The 24,369-nt window shown below is 42.9% G+C and overlaps 1 protein-coding gene across 1 annotated transcript in view; it reads left to right on the forward strand.

Annotated features, from left to right (window-relative positions):
- The window catches only part of rnf10 (ring finger protein 10), a 34,299-nt gene extending 10,374 nt beyond the window's left edge, over positions 1-23,925 (forward strand). The window contains exons 3-17 of the mRNA XM_055655256.1: positions 3,563-3,771; positions 4,162-4,252; positions 4,939-5,123; positions 8,293-8,426; positions 9,875-10,038; positions 11,736-11,870; positions 13,077-13,314; positions 14,539-14,672; positions 16,344-16,461; positions 16,553-16,654; positions 16,732-16,902; positions 17,795-17,895; positions 20,690-20,747; positions 20,853-21,005; positions 23,076-23,925. Of these exons, the coding sequence (XP_055511231.1) occupies positions 3,563-3,771; positions 4,162-4,252; positions 4,939-5,123; positions 8,293-8,426; positions 9,875-10,038; positions 11,736-11,870; positions 13,077-13,314; positions 14,539-14,672; positions 16,344-16,461; positions 16,553-16,654; positions 16,732-16,902; positions 17,795-17,895; positions 20,690-20,747; positions 20,853-21,005; positions 23,076-23,149 (2,067 nt within the window). The 3' untranslated portion in view covers positions 23,150-23,925. The remainder of the gene's footprint in view (positions 1-3,562; positions 3,772-4,161; positions 4,253-4,938; positions 5,124-8,292; positions 8,427-9,874; positions 10,039-11,735; positions 11,871-13,076; positions 13,315-14,538; positions 14,673-16,343; positions 16,462-16,552; positions 16,655-16,731; positions 16,903-17,794; positions 17,896-20,689; positions 20,748-20,852; positions 21,006-23,075) is intronic.
- Positions 23,926-24,369: the final 444 nt, after the last annotated feature.

Consider the following 24,369-nt stretch of genomic DNA (forward strand, 5'->3'; position numbering starts at 1 on the left):
TCCTGCCCCCTTCGCTGGCCGACATTCGTTCCGGTAAGCGGGGGCCCGTCCTCACCGCGGCGAACGGCAGCCCCATCCGCACATATGGACTGCGCATGGTTCCCATCGTGCTCGGCTCCTGCCATTTTTCATGGAACTTTACCGTTGCCGACGTCTCCCAACCATTGCTCGGGGCCGATTTTCTCCGGACGCATTCCCTCATGGTGGACGTCGGGCGTCAGCGTTTGGTCAACGCCACTACAATGGAGCCGATCACATTGCGCTTGGGTCAATCGGTGGGGCGGCCACTGGCGTCCGTGGACTCCCGATACGCACGAATCTTGGCTGCGTTCCCGGACATTCTCACTCCGCAGTTTCATTCAGCAACCCCCAGCCACGGAGTTGTACATTATATCCCGACTACCGGCCCACCCCTCCATGCACGAGCACGACGACTGCCACCAGATAAACTGCGTCTGGCACGGTGGGAATTCCGCACGATGGAGGCCTTGGGGATCGTCCGCCCTTCGAGCAGCCCTTGGGCGTCCCCACTCCACATGGTCCCTAAGTCAAGCGGGGGCTGGCGACCTTGTGGGGATTACCGACGGCTGAACGCTGCAACAACAGCGGATCGATACCCCGTACCCCACATCCAGGACTTCACGGCCCATTTGGCTGGGGCCACATTTTTTTCTAAAGTGGATCTGGTGCGGGGTTATAACCAGATCCCGGTTCACCCGGATGACGTACCCAAGACGGCTATCATCACGCCATTCGGGCTTTACGAGTTTACTCGGATGCCGTTCGGCCTCAAGAACGCTGCACAGGCCTTTCAGCGCCTCATGGACGGGGTTTGTCGGGACCTCGAATTCGTGTTCGTGTACCTGGACGACATCCTGGTGGCCAGCCGCTCGCAGCAGGAACACTGCGCTCACCTTCGACAGCTCTGTCAGCGGCTCAGCGAGCATGGTTCGGCCATCAACCTGGACAAGTGCCTTTTTGGGGTCAACGAAATTGACTTTCTCGGCCACCGCGTGACTGCGCTAGGCGCAGTTCCCCTACCTGACAGGGTTGACGCAGTCCGTCGGTTTCCCCGCCCACGCACGGTGCGCGGCCTGCTGGAATTTGTCGGCATGGTGGCATTCTACCATCGTTTCGTGCCATCCGCGGCCCACATCATGCGGCCCCTGTATCAACTTCTGGCGGGTGGGCAGCAGAAGAGCGTTGAGTGGACCCACGAGGCGGAGGCAGCTTTCGACGGCGCGAAGGAGGCCCTTGCTCGGGCCGTGCTGCTGGTGCACCCGCGGGAAGATGCCCCGACTGCTCTCACTGTGGATGCCTCGGAGTCGGCAGTTGGTGCTGTGCTGGAGCAGCTGACGGGCGGAGTTTGGCGGCCTCTGGCCTTCTTCAGTCGGCACCTCAACCGCGCGCAGACCAAGTACAGTGCGTTCGATCGTGAGCTCCTGGCTCTGTACCTGGCTGTGCGCCATTTTCGTTACTTCCTGGAGGGCCGCCCGTTCACCGCCTACACCGACCATAAGCCGCTCACTTTCGCCCTGCAGAAGGTTTCCGACCCCTGGTCCGCACGTCAGCAGCGGCAGTTGGCTTACATCTCCGAGTACACCACAGCCATCCGCTACGTCAAGGGGAAAGAGAACCGGGTGGCCGACGCATTGTCCCGCCCTGCTATAAATGCCGTGTTCGAGGTGGCGCCCGGATTGGACTATTCTGCTCTGGCGGCGGCACAGCTCACGGACGACGAGGTGCCCACCTACCGGACTGCCATCTCCGGACTCCGTCTTGAGGATGTCCCTCTCGGTCCTGGGGGTATGACAATCCTGTGCGATGTGTCGTCCGGTCAGCCGCGCCCCATCGTCCCTGCCACCTGGCGCCGGAGAGTGTTCGAGGTCATCCACGGACTGGCTCACCCATCAATCCGGGCGACAACGGCACTGGTGGCAGCTCGCTTCATGTGGCACGGTCTGCGCAAGCAAGTTGCCCATTGGGCTCGCACCTGCATCCCGTGCCAGACAGCAAAGATCCAGCGCCATGTCCGCGCACCTCTCCAGGAGTTCGGTCTACCTCACCGGCGGTTCGACCATCTCCACGTGGACATTATGGGGCCCCTTCCACCGTCCCGGGGCATCACCCACCTTTTGACCATGGTGGACCGCTTCACGCGGTGGCCGGAGGCCATTCCGTTGGCTGACACCTCATCGGCTACGTGTGCTCGTGCGCTGTCCGCGCACTGGATTGCTCGCTTCGGGGTGCCGGCGCACATCTCCTCCGACCGGGGGCCACAGTTCACCTCCGAGCTGTGGTCAGCCATGGCTCGCTTGCTGGGGGTGCAGCTGCACCACACCACGGCTTACCACCCGCAGGCTAACGGTCTGGTGGAGAGGTTCCACCGGCAGCTGAAGGCGGCATTGAAGGCACGGCTCACCGGCCCGGACTGGATGGACGAGTTGCCGTGGGTCATGCTGGGCATCCGGACCGCTCCCAAAGAGGACTTGGCCTCATCATCGGCGGAGCTGGTGTACGGGTCAACACTCACAGTGCCCGGGGAGTTCGTGCCGTCAGCGCCAGAGCATCAGGAAACGCCCTCCTCCGCCCTTCAACGCCTTCGCGAGCGAGTTGGCAGGCTCGCACCCGTCCCGACATCCCGCCATGGGACATTTCGACCACACGTGCCAATGGCCCTCACGGTCTGCCCATACGTCTTCCTGCGCCGTGATGCCCACCGGACGCCACTTCAGAGGCCGTACGAGGGCCCGTTCCGGGTGCTGGAACACGGGCAGTCGACTTTTGTCCTGGACATGGGGGGCCGGCCGGAGGCCGTGTCGATTGACCGTTTGAAGCCGGTGCACCTGGACATTGACCAGCCGGTGCTGGTTGCTCAACCTCGGCCCCGAGGGCGTCCCCCCTCACGACTCCCTCCACCTGTCACTCCACCTGTCCTCCCGCCGGCCCCTCGACCTGTCCCTCCACCTACGCCCCCGCAAGCCCCGGGATCTGCTGACTTCCGCACGCGGGCCGGCCGGGTCGTGCGCCCGCTGGTGCGTTTTGTGCCTCTGGTTCTGGGGGGGGGTCCTGTGGCGGCTCCTAAGGGTCGTCCCATTATACTGCCGAACCCCTCGGCACAGGAGTGGTGCAGTCCGGAGGCGGTCCTTAGCCGGAGGGTATAAAAGGCAGGGTTTGGGTGCCATCTTCCCCTGGTTTCGTCTTCCCCTGAACCGGGAGGAAATAAAGTATAGTGCTTCTCAAACTGCGGACTACTTGCCTCATTCTGAGACCCACGCACTACAGTGTCATCATTTGTGCTGTGCTGAGGGGCTGTCAGAAGACAACAGGTTTTCTATAGTTGCACACTGTTGATTTACATAACTGTTGGATGAAGATTTAGTCCAACTAGTGAGTGCTGGCCAAGAGCAGCAACTAACTACTCGACTGATGGATCAAGCACAATTCTTGAGGGTTGATCCCCATTGAACCTAAAGCAGTGCACAACAGCGTATCAAGTTTGGAGTGTAGCGGAGAGCGTGTTTTATTGGAATTTAAAAGACTGCTACTCTTCCATTTGCAGGTAGCAGAGGTGCAAAGGGCAGAGTTCAGCCCTGCCCAGTTTACTGGTCCTAAGAAGATAAGCCTAAACCACTTGTTAAATTTTACATTTGAACCTCGTGGCCAGTCAGGATCACATTATGATGGCAGTTGTCACGGACGCTGGGGTAAAAGGAACAGGTGGGGACATAAACACAAGCCATTCAACAAGGAGCAGTTTCTGCAAGCCAAGTAAGTGGAGCCAAATGAATTCACCGACCTAAATTTGTTCATTTTGATTTGAATAATTGTGTTTTCAATTGCAACGACTACTTTTCTGGGTATTTGACAAAGAATGTGAGTATGCGTCTTGCTTTATTTTGAGCGGCTGAGAACTTCTTTGTTTTAGTTGGTGCAGAATTCATTAAAGCAAGCTCTTTGTTGATCCTTCAAAATAATTGTTACTTTATACCGCTGATGTCCCATTAAGATCTATCTTTGTATCTAAATAGTATGCCTAATGTTGAACAGACGTCGGGACAATAGACGATTACAAACAAATACAAATGCTAATTGTCTGTTCTAATATCTAATTTAAACTGATGGGTTTTATTGGTTAATTGCCCGTCTTTTCTATTCAAGCTGTCAGTTTGTGGTTTCCGAGGAGCAGGACTACAGTATTCACTTTGCTGACCCAGATACATTGGTGAACTGGGACTTTGTACAGCAAGTGGTAAGCATTTTTGTATTTTGGATAATGGGGATAGTTCTCAATATCCCTGAGGGATATTCCCTTGGGAAAACAATGGTCAATGTCAGAACCTTATTGGAACTACTTAAGATACTTTGGGGAAAAGTCCCTTGGCTTGTAAGTGGAAAATATACAATTAATGACTTGAGGTTGTGGGGAGACCTGCGAGAGATGTATAAAATTATGAGAATCATAGATAGGGTAGCCAGCCAGAATCTATTTGCGGATGGAAATATCAAATAGAGGGCATAGTATTATGGCGGGAAAATTTTAAAGATGATGTGTGGGCAGGTTTTATTTGAAGGTAATGAGGGCCTGAAACATGCTGTTGGGGGTGGTGATGGTGGAGGCTGGTATAATACTGGTATTTAAAAGAGACTTTTGTATAATCACATGAATATGGGGGATATGGATTATGTACATGCATATAGGGTTGGTCTTGGTATCATATTTGGCACAGGCATTGTGAGCCGAAAGGCCTGTTGTGTTATGAGCACTCATTACCTCAAAGCTATGACCTCTAATATTTCATCCATCCTAAAGTCCAGATTCCCATTATAAATGAATCAGTTGATGTTTCAGTTATTTTTCTTTGTCAGTTTTGATCCTGTGCTCTGTACTGATGTATTGTTGAGTTTGGGTTACTAACACGTGGCCTCTTTTTTTAGCGTATATGTAGTCATGAAGTCCCCTCGTGCCCAATCTGTTTGTATCCGCCCTCTGCTGCAAAGATTACTCGCTGTGGGCACATCTACTGTTGGGCATGTATTCTTCATTATCTATCCCTGAGTGATAAGACCTGGGGCACATGCCCTATCTGTTATGAAGCTGTCCATAAGAAAGACTTAAAGAGGTGAGTCGATTCTTTCAAGTAATTGCATATCTTCTAGTTGCAAAGATGGTGGTGTTACATTAGAAAATGAATCAAACCCTGTGGCATTATTGTCAGAAGAGTATTTAGTTGCCATAATAAAGGGGGGTGGTAGCTCGGATGTGCATTCTATTAGAGTAATGTTTGCAAAGTTGTTTTAATGACATCCTCCTAGCTAATGATTCTGGTGATTATGTGATTCTTGTCCTGCTGGACCTATCTGCTGCCTTTGATACAGTGGATCATGTTATTTTAGTATCTCGGTTACAGCACCTAGTGGGCATTTGTGGTAGTGCCCTGGAAAGGTTCAGATCTTATCTGGCAGACAGAACTATGTGTGTAAGCCTTGCTGGTTCTGAATCCTCCTCCGCTCCTCTGTCATATGGGGTTCCACAGGGTTCAATTTTGGGGCCCCTGCTTTTCTCACTGTACTTACTTCTCTGGGTTCCATTCTTAGAAAGCATGGCATCTCTTTTCATTGTTATGCTGATGATAGTCAGATATATGTGCTGCTGAAGAAGAAAGATGCTTTCTCAGTCAAACCACTTCTGTTATGTCTTGATCACATTAAATCCTGGATGGCCCTAAACTTTTAAAATTTTAATGAAAAGAAAACAGAAGTGATATTGGTTGGTCCCAATGGCTCCCGTGAACCTCTCCCTGTTGACTTGGGTCCCTTGGCACTGTATGTGAAGCCAATAGTTTTAAACTTGGGTTTTAAGATGGACAGTGATTTTAAATTAGATCGTCAAATAGGCGCGGTAGTTAAGTCCAGCTTCTTTCATTTAAGGCAGCTGGCAAAGGTGAAGCCCATTCTTGAACTACAGCATTCTGAAACAGTAATCCATGCCTTCATTACGTCTTGGCTGGATGACTGTAACGCATTTTATTTTGGAGTTAGCCAATCTTCCCTTGCACGTCTCCAGTTGGTTCAGAATGCTGCTGCTCGCCTTTTAACTGGAACACGTAAGAGGGAGCACATAACGCCTATTGTACTGCCTGTGTACTTTAGAGTTCATTTTAAGATTCTTTTATTTGTTTTTAAATTTAAATGGTCTCGCCCGGCCTTACTTCATCCCTACGCTCCTGCTCAGTGCCTCAGGTCAGCTGATCAGCTGCTCCTGGAGGTACCGAGGTCTAAGCGGAAGCTCAGAGGGGATAGAGCCTTCTCTGTTGCTGCTCCGACATTATGGAACACTCTACCTTTGCACATTAGACAGGCCCCTTCACTGTCCATTTTCAAAACTAGTCTTAAAACCCTTTTCTATTCCTTGGCTTTCGCCCCTGCATGAGACTTTGCTCTTGTTTTAGTGTTTCTATTATTGTTTTTTATTGTTTTTACTGTCTTTTAATGTTTTTATTGTTTTGTTTTATGTTTATGATTAGTCATGTACAGCACTTTGTTGCAACAGTGGTTGTTTTTAAAGTGATCTATAAATAAAGTTCAGCTCAGTTCAGTTGTGGGGTTAAGTTAGTAATTTCAAGCCAATTTATGCATGTATACTGTTTTTCTCCTTCATTGGGGGAAAAAACATGAAAAAGTTACTTTTATAACTACTAAACCAGGTTCGCTTCTTAATAAACAGACACCACACAAACTGTTTGGTAGACCAGTTCAAAACTTTACTTAACATCGGCCGATGGAAGGGAGCGAGTATTCCAGCTAAGTGACCAATGTAGACACTTAACTGTGCTCAGCCACCTTCCCGGAACAACAGAATTACATTGCCTTAAATAGGGTTTTTTTTTGTCCCCTTAGTACATTCCACAGACATTAGTCATGGTCAGAGGTACAGGAAAAGGTTTCCACAGAATGCATCACATCAAAGGCCTTTTGTTTACATGGTACAAGATATACTAAAAACATTGGCCATTTGCTTTAGGTCATTTTATCTCCAAAGAGATCACCCTAGCTCTTTTCGCTGCTTCCTCTCTGTCACTTAGTCCGTCATGAACATAGACCATTTGGCTACAAAGATGTGACTAGCTATGTCTCTCTTCCTCTCTGTCACTTCCTCACTTGGGAGACAATGTTATAGGATTTATTATCTCACCCACCGCAACCTAAGGCAAGCCTAATTTGACACTAAATATAAGCTGTAAGCTAGCCCAGAAGCCAATTTAATATCTTCTTATATTTTTAACTAAAATTCGGCTTCATCAAACAATGTTAAGATGCTATAACATGCTATCCTGACTACGGGTGCTGTCTGTATGGAGTTTGTACATTCTCCCTGTGACTGCCTGGGTTTTCTCCAGATACTCTGGTTTCTTCTTGCACCCTAAATACTTTCAGGTTTGCAGGTTAATTGGCTTCTGTAAAATTGTAAATTGTCCCTAGTGTGTAGGATAGGGGCTGTTGTATGGGGTGATTGCTGGTTGGCGTGTACTCGGCGGGCTGAAGGGCCTGTTTCCACGCTGAATCTCTAAAGTTAGTCTAAATATGACAATTTTGGCTGTTATCTGATAAAATTTTAAAGCGATGAGAGGGGAGATCACATCTGACTCGCTGATGGGGCGTGTCTTGAGCCCAGTGGAGGGAGAGCGAGCGTCAATTACGTAGGCTCAGCCCACGTAATTGACGCTACCTCAATCTCCCTCAACGTTAGCGAGCTTCAGCAGCACTGGATTCCACCGCTGGCGTCGCTGACTTTCCAGCCGCTGGCGGTGTTGACTGGTAGGTTGATTCGTTGATTTGTAGCGACCGATTCAGAGGCTCTGGGCTGCTGAGAGCTCCCAATTGGACCCCGCGCCTAAGGAGGCGCCGCGCTGGAGTAATGTTTTCTCGGCTCGGGTAGATCTACCCCAGGTGGGGTGGAAGCAAGGGGTAGACGGGGAGGGGAGTGTGAGGGGGGGGATTGGAGAGGGGGAGGTGGGTCGTTCCCTCATGGTCCAGGGGCAATGCTCCCGCCCCTCCAGTTGCCGTGCTTCACGCACGCAGCCCCGGCTCCATCCATCTCTCTCCCCGGGGAGTCGCGGTGATCAATACAGGGAGGGCCGGGCTAATGATACTAGCCAGTCATTGACCTCACCGCATGTAACTGCATTCCACATCGCCTTAACTTTTCAGAGCTGAATTTGGTATGATGATGTAGTATCCATTGAACCCTTAGTGAATCATGTGGAGTTAAGACGTGTTGCTTTGTTTCAGTGTGATTGCCCTGGAAACTCGGCAGTATAATGTGGACAATACGATGACCATGCAGTTGATGCGTAGGGAGAAAGGTACTCTGATGGTTTTACCCAAATCCATGTGGATGAGAATTGAACCAATTCACTTGGGAGGTTAGTGGAAACATTGATGCTCTTCAGGACCCACTAATTCAGGTCCCATCCTGGAACAGTGTTGGGCAGGCGGTTCCGATTGTATTTTAAATTATGGCTGGTTGAAAAGATGTTGATTGGTACAGTTTCAAATGGCCCAAACAACTCTTATTTGTAGAGCTACAGAAAGTATAATGTCAATAACATTTAGGCTCTACAATAGCTCAAAGTAATTGCATTTGTGCTGAAGTATTATAAAGGTTGCATAAAGATTAGATACAATGGATGGAATGAAATGCAAACACCATTATTGCAAGTATAATGCATTGTAAAAAAATAAATTCCAAACCTGTTGAAGAATTAAGATTTAGCTTTATTTAAATTTGGTATTGAACAATTTGAAAACTCTGGCCCATATGCTGATGTGCGTGTGTCTCAAGGCAAAAGATTTGAATTCTAAAGATACTTCAAGCTCAAATTGGCCTATTTCCATAATGGAAAATTGATTGTACATAGGCTTGATTGGGGACTCGACATGTATTTTAGTAATGTGTTAGGTTTAAATTTGCAGTTGACCTTTAGTAGAATTATTAAATTTATCTACATTGTTCTGATATTAAAAGCCAAAAGGGAACAGGGACGTCTTTGTGCAAATTCTAATTGTCATGTGATACTGTTGTGGGAGGTGGCTTTGTATGTCTACATTGACATTTTGCTCCACTGATAAAATAGTCCTTTCTCAAGATACAAAGTTATTTGGTATTCTGTAATGGGACTATTGCACTCAGTAAATCAAGTGCTATATACTTACCTATTTTGCTCATTTGCTGTATAATTGCAGGTCTCATGTGACTCATTTAATGTAAAATGCTACTACTAACCAACACACCACTAACGCAGTTGAGAAACCATCTCTGGAGAAAAGGATTTAGTGACGTTTCGGGTCGAGACCCTTCTTCGAGAGGGCCTTGATCTGAAATATCACCTATTCTTCTCCAGAGATCCTGTCTGACCCGCTGAGTTACTCCAGATTTATGGCTCTATCTTTGGTTTAAACCAGTATCTGCAATTCCTTCCTACACACCACTAACGTTACCTATAAACTGTTATCAGACGGCAGATTTCGGCCAAATGTCTGTCTGACCTGGAATTGGATTAGTGGCATCCAGTCTTCCCACGCCATCACTTGCTATTAAAGCTAAAACACGAAATGATGTTAATGAATTGCTTCCTACTCAATGGAGCCAAGTGCAAGGATCCCACTCATAGTTTTCTAAATATCTGCTGATCAAAGTAGCTCTTAATCTTAACATGGCTGCCTTGAATTTATTCTTTGTCAGTCCTGCTGTAATTTATTGGGTGCAACTTTGCAGTAATTAGATTGACATTTCATTCTCAACTGATTTTGCTCTTTTTAAAAAAAAATCTTCCTTCCTTGCAATGTGCTGCACTTAATTTGAATAAAACAGTGGATGAAGAACACCGCCAGTATTCAAAATTGCTTCTGGCTTCAAAGCAGCAAGTTATGCAGCATGTGATAGAAAAAGAGAGAGCAGCTCTACTGAGAGAGTTTGAGGAGGAAAAGAATACACCTGAATCTTGCTTCATTGAACTGGCCTTGCAAGAATTAAAGGTACAAAATCTACTTTCAAAGTTTGATATAAAGTTCATAGCAATTTGTATTTTTATATTACCCTTTTCATAGCAAAATGTCTTCAGACATTTCCCCAGAGAACACAAACTTCATACTGTGCCTCAAGGTGTTAGGACAGTTTACTTGAGCTTCAGTAGCCAATTTCTATACCTGAAAACGATTGTTATGGTGGATTCTGTCGTGTGTCCTATAGCTATAATGTAGAGAGGAATTTTGAAAAGGAATTCCAGAACTTGCAGACGTGTTCCTTGAAATTATAGCCATTATTGGTTGTGTAATTAAAAAAAAAAAAAGAAGTTTATTAAGAAGCTAAATTTAGCCATCATATAGTTGAGGTGTAAGTAGCTTCGTGACCAAAGACAGGTTTGAAAATGAAGAGTGGAACATATTGAGTGCTATTTGATTGCAGTGCGACTTCAGAGGATAATTATGGTCAGCTACGTAGAGGAGTGAGAAGAAATTATGTTTGAGAGATCACATATGATGTCTTTTGTGACTCTGAGGGTGTGTATAGGATTGTGAAAGTGTTATTAATTAAGCAAGCTACTCTTGCCTTCATGGTCGCAAGGTTTTGTGATGGAGTTGTATCTATCCAGGCATAGTAGGATATTTTGTTGCATTCCTACCTTCCTGTTGGATAGGGTTGGAGATGAATGGATCATTGCGGAAGATTCAGATGGTGACTTGCTTCCTTGGAAGCCAAGTTGAGTTTATTGTCATATCCACGAGTACATTGAGGTACAAGTGCAACGGAAATCTTGCTTGCATCAACATGACAGGCACATGAGCAAATCTGAAGATGGCATTAGAGTTGTGCCTTGCCACACAGTTGTGTGTAGAGAAGGAGGGGGGGGGGGGGGGGGGTCAGCTCACAGCCCAAAATGCAGTCTCTGCTTGTGGTCTGCTGATAAGGAAGTCAAGGATCCAGTCGCAAAAAAATGTTAATACTATCAGCTAATATCAGTGCCACGTGGTTAACAGTTCACTGGGAATAGGATTGTGGAAGTCGGAGTTGGATGTGAAAAGATGTTATCAGAGGCCATGAAGGGAAATAAGAGAATATTTCGGAGGTAGAGAAAATGGCTTTGGGGAGAGAAATGAGGTGTGATTCCGAAAATTGGGGAAAGGTTAGATAATGACTGAGTCTGCAATGGAGATAGCAAGGCCAAACGTGACAGACTCAAGGTTATAATTGTAAAATTTATGATGGGGGAGGGGGGGGGTTAGAAATTAAAAGGCGTAAATTAACATGATGAATCAAGATGTGAGAAGTTGCCACCAGCTTGAACGGTATTGCATGCCATTTTTAAAAGCATTGCTGATTACACGTCCCCGGCTTAAGTAGGTGGTGATGATCTAAAGCGGTGTGGTAGAAATAGCTAAATGCTTACGTGGACAATTTTCTCTCTGATATAGAATTTTCACACCCCCCCCATCTGTATTAAAATTATTCTGTTAGGAATGTGAGCCAGAAGTTGCAATAGTGCTGTGAAAAGTAGAGTAATTAGCACCAGCCTTGCATCCTGTTACTACAGCAACAAGGCGGGAAGCCTGTTTAATGTAGTAAGTGATGATAAAATGTAATTCCGCCATTAAGACTTTAAAGTGCAATATTGTGTTCTAGATTTTGAAATAGCAGTTCAGTTGTCTTTTCAATATCTGTTTTTCAATTGCAGAATCGTGAGCAAGAGTTGCTGGGACCTCCAGAGAAGGATGTTCTTGACACAATGTTTAAACTTGAGGAACTGACCATTGATTCAGACCCTGTTGTAGAGATTGATCATAATACATCCGCAGGCGACAAGAACCAAGTTAGTACTAATGTTATAATCTATTTTTAAAATGTCTTCATCTTCCTTTATTCAATCTGTATTTGCTGTTTGTGAACCATCTATAAAACTTTCATCATGGAATGTTTCATCATTGTATTTAAACATGGAGATTCGTACCACCTTTTTCATGTCTATCAAAAACAAAAATCTAATAGGAACACTACATTAACTGAAGGGATTTTTCCTTTGGTATATTTCTCCGCACTTTCCCCAAGAACCTATTTAGCCAAATGCATAATTTTGCTGAGCCTTTTTAAAGGTGGACAGAATCTGCTATATTCCAAAGGTGATATTATCAACATGTATTTGCACGTATAGGTTGCTGGATTGTGATTAGATGGCTAGATTTCAAGTTCTAATGGCTTGGTGTCTAATTGTAGCTGAGAATGTTGATTGCGTGTAGTTATGATGAATTATAACTGTCTTTTCAAAATTTGTCAAGCCGTGGGTACTGCTCCTTGAATTTTCTCTCACCCCTGAAAACACTCAAAATCTAAAACCATTCTGCATTATTAATAAATTATGTAATTTAAGAAGAACCAGTTGGTATAATACAAATCATTTTCTTGGCCTCATTTCCATTTGCAACTGGTGTTCTTCGACTACGCTTTGAATAATAAGGCCACAGAGGATAACTGACCCATTGTGCCTGTGGCAGCTTTTTAGAGCCATTCAGTGATCCATAGTCTTCATCCGTGGTTCAGTGCACTTTTTGTCATTCCGCGGTATATACAAAATTCCTTTGAGAAAGTTTGTAAGAAGTCTGCTTCCACTACCGTTGTATGCTGATACATTCCAGGTGAACAAGCTATAGCTGCAGGAAAATGCTTAAATGTCAAAATGCTGCAAATACTTCAGTTAGTTTGCAACAGAAACAGCTAGTGTGTAGATTTTTGCTATTGTTTCCTTTTGTGAATAGACTGATTGACCTCCTCATCCCATTATATAACTTGTCTGAAACTGATAATCATCCTAGTTCTCATATAGCCCCCATTCTGCGCAAGATTGGTGGCTTCCAATGATTTTTTTTTTACATACAGCAAATTTGGGGAAATGTGATAGTAGCCAACATAATATGGCAATGTAATATTCCTGTGATTGTAAGTAATTAAAAAAAAATACTGATACTACAGAGGGAGCATGTTTCAAAATTTGATCTGACCTGGTCTGCATATTTCCTGACAGCATGTATTGGCCTACGCATCTGCATTTGATGAAATTATTGATGAACCACAAGAAGAGGCCATTGCCATGTGCTGCACTGCCTTGAATGAATCGGTCACTCTTTCAGAATCAGTGGATGATTGTGAAGTAACAGAAGGAGCTTGCGGTGAGACTGAATGTGGACAAGATGAATCAGAACTTTCAGCTGATGCTATCAAAGGAAGATTGTCAACAAACTACTACTATTATTTCTACCAGGGTGAGCTTTTCAATTGATAATGTATTTAATAAATCTTATTTTTTTGTCTTGTAAGCAATTAAATTAATTGTTTTTGTGTGAATGAATGAATGTATTTGTTTGGAATATGCCAATATCGTTCAATAAGTGTTGGTAATTGCTTGAAGAAGAAGGATGCCATTGGTATATAAACGTGTATTTCCTTAAAAGCAAAGTGTGGTGAATATAAGACATTAGTCTTCGAACATCATAGAAAAAAATTAAGAGAACTGAAATACATTTTCAGTTATTATAGATTGAAGCATTCTGAAACAAATATAAAACAATCTTACTTGGATGACCTGAAATTAAAGCATATAATTAGTTAGTTACCCAATTGTAGCCAATTCCAAACTTCAATTACTAGATCTAAACATCTATCCATTTCTTAATAAATGATTAACATTTTTAAATAGCCTAAGTGTCCAAATAATATTCACAAATAATTCACAATGAAACATGATTTTTAAATCTCATTTACATTAATTTATAGGCCAAATGGAAGGAATTTAGTGTAAATTGCTGTAAATTAATGTCCGTTTAAATCAGCTTTCTAGTGGGATCCTGTGAACGTGCTGGTTTAGAACGTTCACATTGCGGTAGATTTGTACCCCATATGCCCAGAAAAATACTGCGGGATATAATGGGCCCCAAATTAGCTACTCGAAAGATAAAAGTTTGTATAAAGGGATCTTAAGAAGCCTTTTTTAACGTAAAAATGAACAGCTTGCCTTCCGTTTTCCCCTGTATGAGATCCGGCCCGTTGTCGGCGGTCGCGGGTTTAGAGGTTAATTTTTAACCTACTATAACAATTAAATAAAGCCCTTAAAACTAATAATAGCTCAAGCGACGGAATCTTCCAGCGATTTTTCGTTAATAATTAACTAGGCTGAAAAACCTTGATTTGAACAGCCATGGGAAAATCGAGTTTTAAACCCGCCCCCCCTCTAAACGGCGCCAGAATCGCGCACACTGGCTGGGACAGATTTTCAGCGACCTTCAGGTACGTTTTGCAACATACCTATATAATGTGCTCTGTGTTCCAGGAGATTAGGAGTGACATTAAGGAGGGATCTTCACACTCCAAGAGGAACTTTTTGTCCATGGTTGTCATTATGTGTAGGCTGGGGCAAAATGGAGATTTTAGTGTCAATTTTATATTTTGCTTTTGAATGGTTTCTGGATGCTGATTTGTATCTTTTTCAGCGGAGGATGGACAATATATGTTTCTGAGCCCAGTGAACGTGCGATGCCTGGTGAGGGAGTATGGTAGTCTGGAGAACTGTCCTGAACAGATCACTGCTTCAGTAGTCGAGATTGTGGGGCATTCAATGACAGAGGTAGAGTAACTTAATTTTTTATTGATAACCTGTTTACACTGAGCTTTATTGGAAAATGGAACTGTTTTGGAACCCAATTTGGCATCTTGCAGTACTGGATGAGGTTAAACACAGGCTGCCTTAACACATCACTGCTGCATAGTTAGATCATCTGGGTGAATGTGGCAGATGTTTTTGCAGATTATAAGCGCATGTATAAAACTGGATTATCATGATTTTTACATGTAAAGTATCCAAATAATAGATTAAAAGCATAATAATTTTACTAAAATAAACTTCATTTTATAGTGTTTTTTAGATAATAGAACAAATTAGGTAAATTTGCATGGGCTGACCTTGCCAGTAATTCACTCAGATGCTGGAATTAAAAATAAACAAAAGCATTGTCAAATTGATGAAATTGAACAGCACAAGAACAGGCTCTTCGCCCCACAATGTTTGTGCTGAACCTCATGCCAAGGCTGACAAAAGTGCTGGAGAAACTCAGCGGGTACAGCAGCATCTATGGAGCGAAGGAAATAGGCAAAGTTTCGGGCCAAAACCCTTCTTCAGACTGTTGTAGGGTGATTTTTACGATTTTCCAGCATCTGCAGTTCCTTCTTAAACATCATGCCAAGGCTATAACTTATCTGCCTGCACATAACCCATATCCCTCAATTTTCTGCATATCTATATGCCTATCCAAAAGTCTTTTAAATACAGCTAACATATCCGCTTCAACCAGCACCCTAGACGGAGTTCCTGGCACTCACCACCATGAGTGTGATTTTAAAATAAAACTTGCCCTGCACAACTCCTTTGAACTCTGTCCACCTCGCCTTAATGGGGTAGTTGATTTTTCCATCCTGGGAAAAGGATTTTGACCATCTGCCCTTTATGCCTCTAATAATTTTAGAATCTAAATCTTTATCGGGTCTCCCGCACCCTCTGGCATTCCAGAGAAAACAATCTTGGTCTGTCCAACCTCTCTCTCTATTAGCTAGTACCACCTCTGCATCCTTTTCAAAGCTTCCACATCCTTTCTGTAATTGGGTGACCGGAGCTGCACACAATACATCAAATAACAAAAAGTTAACAAGTTGGCTAAGCTTGGGCAATGTGGCAAACAAACCGTTTCTAAACATCACTGTAAAGCAGTTGTAAAGTAGAACCCCCCCCCCCCCCCCCCCCCCCCCCCCCCCCGCGGTCAAGTGGTTAAAGCCAACTGTGATGTTATTTGATTTAACTTCTACCATTGCCTCACCATGAGGACAAAATGGCTTGCTTAGACATGCATTTAAAAGCTCTTCTATATAATTCCGTCATTTTTTTAAATTCCCCACTCCAACATTTTTGATTATCATGCTTCAGCTGAAGTTACCTCTTTTAAAGAAAAGGTAGGATTGGATTTTTGTTGTTGTATTTGGAGCACAGGTAAAGGGAAAGCTTGTGTAGGATAGAACTGCAGATGCTGGTTTACACTGAAGATGGACACAAAATGCTGGAGTAACTCAGTGGGTGACGTTTAGGGTCGTGACCAGAAACATCACCACCTCCTTTTCTCCAGAGATGCTGCCTGATCTGCTGAGTTATTCCAGCATTTTGTGTCTGTCTGAAGGGAAAGCTTATTTGAATCTGCTTTACAAAAGGCTGCCTTAAGTAACATGCATCAACATGAACTGTTTTACTCAGGATGTACGACACAGACACCGTTATTTGTGTCATCTGCCATTGACCTGTGAGTTTAGCATTTGTGAGCTGGCCCTGACACCACCTGTGATTTCGAAAGAAACGTTGGATGCTTTTGCAGGTTTGAAGGTTTTTTTCAAATTGAATCAGACATTATTTGAATGACTTGCTTTTGGCACCCAAATAATTGAGTCCTTTTTCTTCACTGATAGTTGATCTGGACAGAAGGAAATGTCTTCGCTTGAAGAAAGCTCGGGATGAGCGTCGTAGGGAACGTAGGATTGAAATGGAAGAAAATGAAAAGCAAGGCAAATGTGAGTGCTTTCACTTATCTTGACCTCCATTGTAACTGATACTGAGTGACATCTGCAATTAACTAACTCTCATTTAGATCTAGAAGTACACATTGGACTGGAAAACTATCAGCAATTCCCAGCATTTGGCGCAACAGAAAGTGCGCAATTTATTGTTTCCGTTGCCAACTCTGATGGTGACTCTCTGCCTTCAAACAGTCTTTCAGCCAGCACAACAACCCTTAGCAGCAGTCCTAATTCACTGCCAGGTATGAAATTCTGTACATGCAATTCTAATATTGAAGTCACAAAGCAAATATTTGGCTTGTTTAAATTTAACTTGGAATGTGATAACATTTAAATAATTAAGCCACACTACGAATTTTTCCTGTTTTGTGTTGCGTCATAAATAAGGCCCCCAACAGCCTTTCCCGAGGTAATGAACGGGTTCAGTGGTCACAGAAGCTCATAAATCAATTTTGTCCCCCAAGTCAGAAAATACACGGAAATCACAGAACCATACGAGTAAAAAAACTAAGTAACGATGACGATTTTTTGTCCATGGCGATCTTTTTTTAATAATATGGGAGCTCGCTTCGTGGGGCAATTTTTTAACATATAGGAAAAAAAAATTGCAATGTTTTTCTTCACACACTCGACTAGCTGAGGCCCTTTCGAGTATGCGGAGCTGACCACGCACGAGCATGACAGGAGTAGTTTGTACGAAGAAAGTCCCTTTTGGGAGAACTAGTTCCATTCACACTACTACCTCGTGTCGATCCATGCTGCGAGCTACCATGAGCACATCGGCAGTCGCCCGTGTGTGTGTGTGTGTGTGTGGGTTTTAGGTCAAACTCGCCAGAACAAGATCTCTAAAGCAGATTAGGTCGCTTGGAGAGGTACAAGTGGGACAGGCCTTTTAGCATTCTGTGGCAATCTGCTGGAATTAACCATATTGAGCTGAGCATTCTTCTCTACCCAGGGTGATAAAGTGGGGCGGGGGGATAGATCTGTATGTAGTATTGGAGGCTGAAAGTTTGTGGAACTGGTGTTGAGGTAACCTGACCGGCCTATTTTCCTGCTGCAGTTTTTATTTTGTGCTGCTTAATGTTCTAATTAATACTTTAATACTTTGACATCTATTCTAATTCTTCCTTTTAGAATCAACATTGAATCCATCAGCCCCTGCATTTAATCCTGGAAGTCCTTCTCTGTGTGTTGGTAGCATGGAGGATGATGTTCACTTTCCTTCATTTGCTCAGGTAACAACAATGAATTAATTCTTTATTTTTTAAGTAATATATCAATATATTATTCATGACGAGTTGATTTGGCTGCTGTATAAATATTTTATTCATGAGAAGTTGATTTAGCTGCTGGAGAAAAGTACTTGATTTAGGGTGATTAATGCTGTTTAACTTGCTCTTCATGCAACATGATCATTTGCAAGGACTTCATTCTATTTAACCACTTGGTATTTCAGAATTTTATCGTTCTTAAATTCTCAAAATGTCTTGAATGTTACAGGCACTTTGCACTCCAATCACTAATTTGGACACTTCGCTCTCAGTTTTCTTTAATTTCATTTGTGTGGATTAGGATGCACTTTTGTGAAGAAATTCAATGTTCCAAATTGCCAACTGAATCATTTGTTTAACCTTTATGCGATTATAAAATAGCTTATTAAACTATACTCAACTAAAATAATCCCATAGGTATACAATGAATTTTAATGGCATTGATGAATGCCGTATTGGTTTTAATTAGTATAAAATTTAAAATGGTGGAAACCCAATAAATGGCTGGGGATCTTCATAAGGTAATTCACCACTGGAGAAAACGGATTAATGTTCCTTTACAGTTGGCACTTCAAGACTTAACCAGCATATTAATGAATTATAACGTGTATTTTGTGGGTGTATTTGATGACTGCTTGACTGGCCTAAAGAAAGATGATTTCAGTAGTTGCCCGTCTGTAATTAAACTTGCTGCCAACATTGCTGCAAGGGTCCAAGATTGATTTAATGTTGATGGTTTATGTAACTATTCTTAATTCATTGCATTTTCTGGAAAATTGCTTTGCTTTTTGCTGGCAGAAGTTGTTGCAAATGGGCAATTTACTGGGTACATTGACTTTGGTTGTGATATAGTAGACTACGGATTCTCATCCTTGTTTCATTGGCTACCAGTAATAGCAATAAACACAATTTTGATGTGTAAAATGTCTGAATTATTTGTTTTGGCATGATTTAATGAAGTTAAGAAATTGGTTTGTGCTGCTACAGAGTGTATGTAATCAAAGGGAGTGTACTGAATTTAATTCTGAAGTGTTTCTCAGCCTTAGATTGCGACCATTTTAATTTTGTTCAATTAAATTCCTCCACCCTTCTTAATCCCTTCACTTTTCAGTTACAAGGTTCCTGTAGACTGATTTATTGATCCATCTGTTCAGCTCTTCCTTTCCACTGCTCCTTTCCCACATGTATCTTTGCTTCTCTCCAAGTTGCCTTTGCCCATGAGGCCAACGTCTTGGTCCCCTGACCAGTTCTTTCCCCGTTTCTTTTGCCAGCAGGCATTGGCATTTTCCTGTTTGGTATAATGTCTTGCCTCTTTTGAAACCACCAATGCCCACATATTTTACTTTTACTCACTGTCCTCGTAATTAAATGCAACCTTTTAGAAATCTGCCTATCTTTTCTGAATTATGTTTGAATGGTAAGACCTTCTGTTAGGATCCTTGCCAATTTCATAAATTATATATATTTGTTGCTTTGATCTTGTTTCGCCAACCGCCTCCATGACTACAAATTAGATTAAATTAACTGAATGGGACAACATGAAAGACTGACAGGAATAACAGCTCTGAAATTGAGATCTGCAGCACACTAGTCTACTTCACCAACTTGTTGCTATTATTGGCTCTCAATAGAATAATCTCGGTGTTGAAGTTCTCCCCTTCATGGCCTAACCCCTCTTGCTTCCTCATGGCTTGTACGTGGTTTGCTCTTTGCGTTCCATTTTTGCCCTTTTGTTGCTGCCAGGTTTGCTTTCTTCCACTCATGGCGATCCTTCCTTCAGCATCATTGTCCTAAGAATTTGAATTCCCTTAGAGTTGCTAAAGCGATTAGAATTTTAGACGCTCCTGGAACTCATCTCTGGGGTCTTATTGCTTGCGTTACCCAGTGTTAAATTGTGTTTGATTATTGCACCTTAGTACGTCTTAAATGTGCTATATAGATGCAAGATATTGCATCCTCATTTCCCACCAATATCCATCTTTGTGGCATTTCTCTTTGCGGCAAGTCGCTCAGGTTTCTGGCCCCTCTAATCGATTATGGTACCCGTAGAAATATAGTCCACACACACGTCGTATGCTTTCTTGTAGTATTTTAATAGCCAGTCCTCTGTCTCTGCTCGCGAGGTTGTCCATCAGCACAGCCTTGTATGAACCATAATTTTCTCCCATCAGATATTATGGGGGATTGTTAACATCCTATACATATTACTGCTGCTCATCTGTTGCTGATTTTATTTGCTTCACTGGCAATCTTGGTGGGACAGATTGTGGTATATTTTTGGATTGGGTTATGGCCCCATTTCCAGATCATTTTGAAAGTGTGCCTGTGTACCATTTTGGTTTCTACTATTTTCAAATTCTTACTATTCCTATATCTCCACTGGACTTGCTATTCTTCTGTTACCCTGACTGGTCTCCCGTGTGTCTTTTGGCTTCTGATGTCCCGGTTCCTTGAATTTAAATCATTTTAAAATTCTTCGTGGCTTCTTCATTTCAGTTACCGAATTGTCTTCATCCCTATATCCTACTCCTAACATTTATTACAACTGCTGTGATTCCTCTCAAGAATTCCTGTTTTACATTTGTAAGAATCTCTTGAAAACCTCACCTCTCCATCACTTCTCCTAACATCTGCCCACACCCGAGTTTGTTCGCTCTGAATGGACATCTGTATTGTTTACTGTTGCTTTTATCTTTTTTTAATTTGCCTCGCTTCCATGTTAAAGATCTTAAATACTAGTTAGCATTTCTTATTCTAGATGCTGAAGGATGGGAAGGCAAAAGCAGAAGTGTGGTCCAAAGTATCTCCAAGAAAAGGTTTCTACTTAACATTTAATATGACTTTCAAATAAATTTGTGCTGCTTCATATTAGTGTAAAAGTCAACATTGAACTCATTGAATTTTTTTTTTTGGTCTTATAGCAGAAACAAGTTTGATGCCTCCAGCAGATAGTGACGGAGAGAGTGATATCTCGGACCGTGTACCTGTACCCAGCTTTCAGAATTCCTTCAGTCAGGCTATGGAAGCAGCCTTCCTCAAGCTTGATAATGTTCCAGTCCCAGAGCTTTGTGCAGGTAGGGGAGCAGGTTGCAAAGTCATCCCAAGTAAGAAGTAGAAGTATGTTAATGATAGACACAAAATGCTGGAGTAACAGCGGTCAGGCAGCATCTCTGGAGAAAAGGAATAGGTAACGTCACCGATTCTACTTCTCCAGAGATGCTGCCTGGCCCGCAGAGTTACTCCAGAATTTTGTCCCTTTATCTACTCAGTAAGGAGAATTAATGACGCAGTTCTGCCTTCCGGTATCACATCTAATAAGCAATCATAAGTGTTTTCAGTGAAGGGTCCTGGATCTAAAAATTTACCGAATGATGTTTAATGTGGATGCTTCTTCCAACATTTTGTTTCTGATTTTCCTATTGCCTTGATTCTAGGCACATCATCACCAATATACATCTGCAGGAAATGAATGTTGCAGGAGAACACTTTCTTTGCATGGAAGTTAGAATAAAATGTTGGGTTGACCTTAAACGTTTCAGTTTAAATGCTATTATTACTGGGATTTTTTTTGTGATATTGATAGGATGAAAAAATGCAATGGATTTGCAATTTTTTTTTTTTAAGGATAGAATTTAAAGGGTGGCACAGTGCTTTACAGCGTCAGACCAGGGTTCATTCCAGGGTGATGTCTTCATGGAGCGAGTACATTCTCCCTGTGACCGCGTGTGTTTTCTCCAGGTGCTCTGGATTTCTCCCACATTCCACAGTCTTACAGATTTGTAGGTTAATTGGCTTCTGTAAATTATCCCTAGTGTGCTGGTGTGTAGGATAGAACTAGTGTACGGGTGATTGCTAGTAGGATTTGGTGGGTCGAAGGGCCTGCTTCTACGCTGTATCACTAAAGTAAACTAAAATTAATTTTCAAGTCTGAAAAATGTAGGAAAACCATGTAAACAATGGACTAGTAATTAAAAGATTGCTCTTCAAATCGGGGAGAATTGTATATAATGCATTGTACAGATGTTGGTACCAGGGCAGTGCTTAATCTGTTAATAGTTTGAAACTGGTTGTATAGGGCATAATTTCTAAAAGTGCAAATGATGGTGAACTGCAAAAGGGAGACTAAAAGGCTTCAGGAGATGAATACAGGCTGGAGGGAGGAATGGACTAGTGACAGATGAAATTTAATGCAAAGTGATGTTGCATTTTGGTAAGAAAGTTGAAAAGCAGAAGGTGCCATTATACAAACAAACTAACATTTAGATTCAACATGCTGAAAGTGGCAGGGCAAGTGGTGAAAGTAATTAATAAAGCTTACAGGGGATCCTGTTCTTTACAATAGAGGCATAAGAGGCACAAGACCAAAGCAGTCACAAACCTTTAACCCAACTGGTTGAGCTTTAACTGGTGTGTTGTTCAAGAAAGAAGTAAAGACAACGGACAAGTTTATGAGAATGATGCCTGGAATATGAGGAGCACCTTTATGTGGAAAATCTGAAGAAACGGGGCTCCATGGAAGTTAAATGGCCTCCTATCCTGTAACCCCTCCGGTTTTGGAATTTGCTTTCATTTGTTGTGGATGTCTGAGTCATAGGGACTTGTGGGGTGGAAACAGGCCCTTCGGCCCAACTTGGCTCATCTCCCTCTAAACCTGTCATTTTCATGTACCTGTCTAAATGTTACTTACACATTGCAATGGTACCTGGCTCAACTACCTCCTCCGGCAGCTCATTCCATACCCCCAACCCCCATTTTGTGGAAAAGTTATCCTTCAGTTTCCTATTAAATCTTTCTCTCCTCACCGTAAACCTACATCCTCTGGTTCTCGATTCCCCTTCATTGGACAAGAGGCTCTGTGCGTATACCCGCTATTCCTCTTATGATTTTGTTCATCTCTATAAGGTCTTGTGTCAATGTTGTTTTCTTCACAGTTGGTGAAATGCTGTAACAAATTGAAACCCTGTTTCTAAAATATACCATTTTATTCTGCTTGGGAATGTTTCATCAAAATATCCAGCAGTTTACAGATGCAATGGAATAATGTTACCACTCAACCAAAGACGTGTATTCGATTCTCTTGAACTGAAATTGTAAGTGGCATGACTATGCAAGCATTTCTAACTCTGTGCTCTTTATTTTTGCAGAAGAGAAGAATGGGAAGAAGAAGAAAAAAAAGAAGAAGCTTCTCTTCAGCACTTCAGTAGTTCATACAAAGTAACGTAGACAGCCATTGCCTGCTTTGCCCATCCAAGCGCCACAGTCAGCCTCTGCCCATATTTACATAAGTTACTGTCTGGGTGAGAGTGTTTTGTTTTTAATTTGCTGCTGTAGTTTCAGATACTCAATCTTGGTTGTTTTATTTTGGTTGTATTTCAAATCCATAAGGGATTGGAAAGGGGATTTTGGTTGAGTGGTTTGTAAATGACTGTTTGCCTCCTGTTTATGATGTATACAAATTTATTACAGTTGTAAATCAAACCCCATAACAAATTCATGCATTCGGATTACTCTGGATTTTTTTTTTAATAAAGAAATCTCCAGTAAAACCCAAGCTTAATCTGCCACGGTGTGTAGAATTTCACTGGAGAATGAAACAATTGCATAGCATTGTTGGCCATTGTAGAAATATTTGGCGTGTAATTTCTTAGCGCATCACAAAATTAGTTGACTGTCCTCTCCCCATTGCCGAACAATATTGCAGTTTTACAAAGTATCCTTCCGCCTGTTTCCAAAGCGCACCTAATTGGTCGTATTCAGAATATAGAATTAGTAGCAGTGAGTTCCTCACCCCGTTCTGTTCGGTGGTAAAACTTAGCGGCTGGACTTCCCCTTTTTGCTTTTGAAGATTTTACTTAGAAAAGTGGTGTATCATTTTAAGAAAGTGGATGCAAAGCGTCTAATGAAGTGTTGTGTTCAGCTTTGTTACTTTTACCCTTCACTTTACTTTAATGCAGCAGCAGAGTAACAGGTACAATAAAAGACTATTGTGCACCATGTTGTGGATTTGTCTTAAACTAAATGGAAGCTTTTGATCAAATGACTGTCCATGCAATTGTAATCTGCTTAACATTTACTGCCACCACAATGAATGACCAGGTTTCTCTCCAACATGATGTAGGAAGGAACTGCAGATGTTGGTTTACACCAAAGAATGCTGGAGTAACTCAGCGGGTCGGGCAGCATCTCTGGAGAAAAGGAATGGGTGATGTTTTGGGTCGAGACCTTTCTTCAGACTGAATCTGAAGAAGGGTCTCGACCCGAAACGTCACCAGTTTCTTCTCCAGAGATGCTGCCTGACCCGTTGAATTACTCCTGCACTTTGTGTCTATCTAATGTACCTCATGATGGGCATATAAGAAACTAGGATTTAATGCTTTATATTCTTTAATATCTAAACTAGCAAGAGACAAGCTAAATACTTCCCCCTACCCCCACTAC

This window comes from Leucoraja erinacea, chromosome 25 (genome assembly GCF_028641065.1).
Source record: "Leucoraja erinacea ecotype New England chromosome 25, Leri_hhj_1, whole genome shotgun sequence".
Taxonomy (NCBI): domain Eukaryota; kingdom Metazoa; phylum Chordata; class Chondrichthyes; order Rajiformes; family Rajidae; genus Leucoraja; species Leucoraja erinaceus.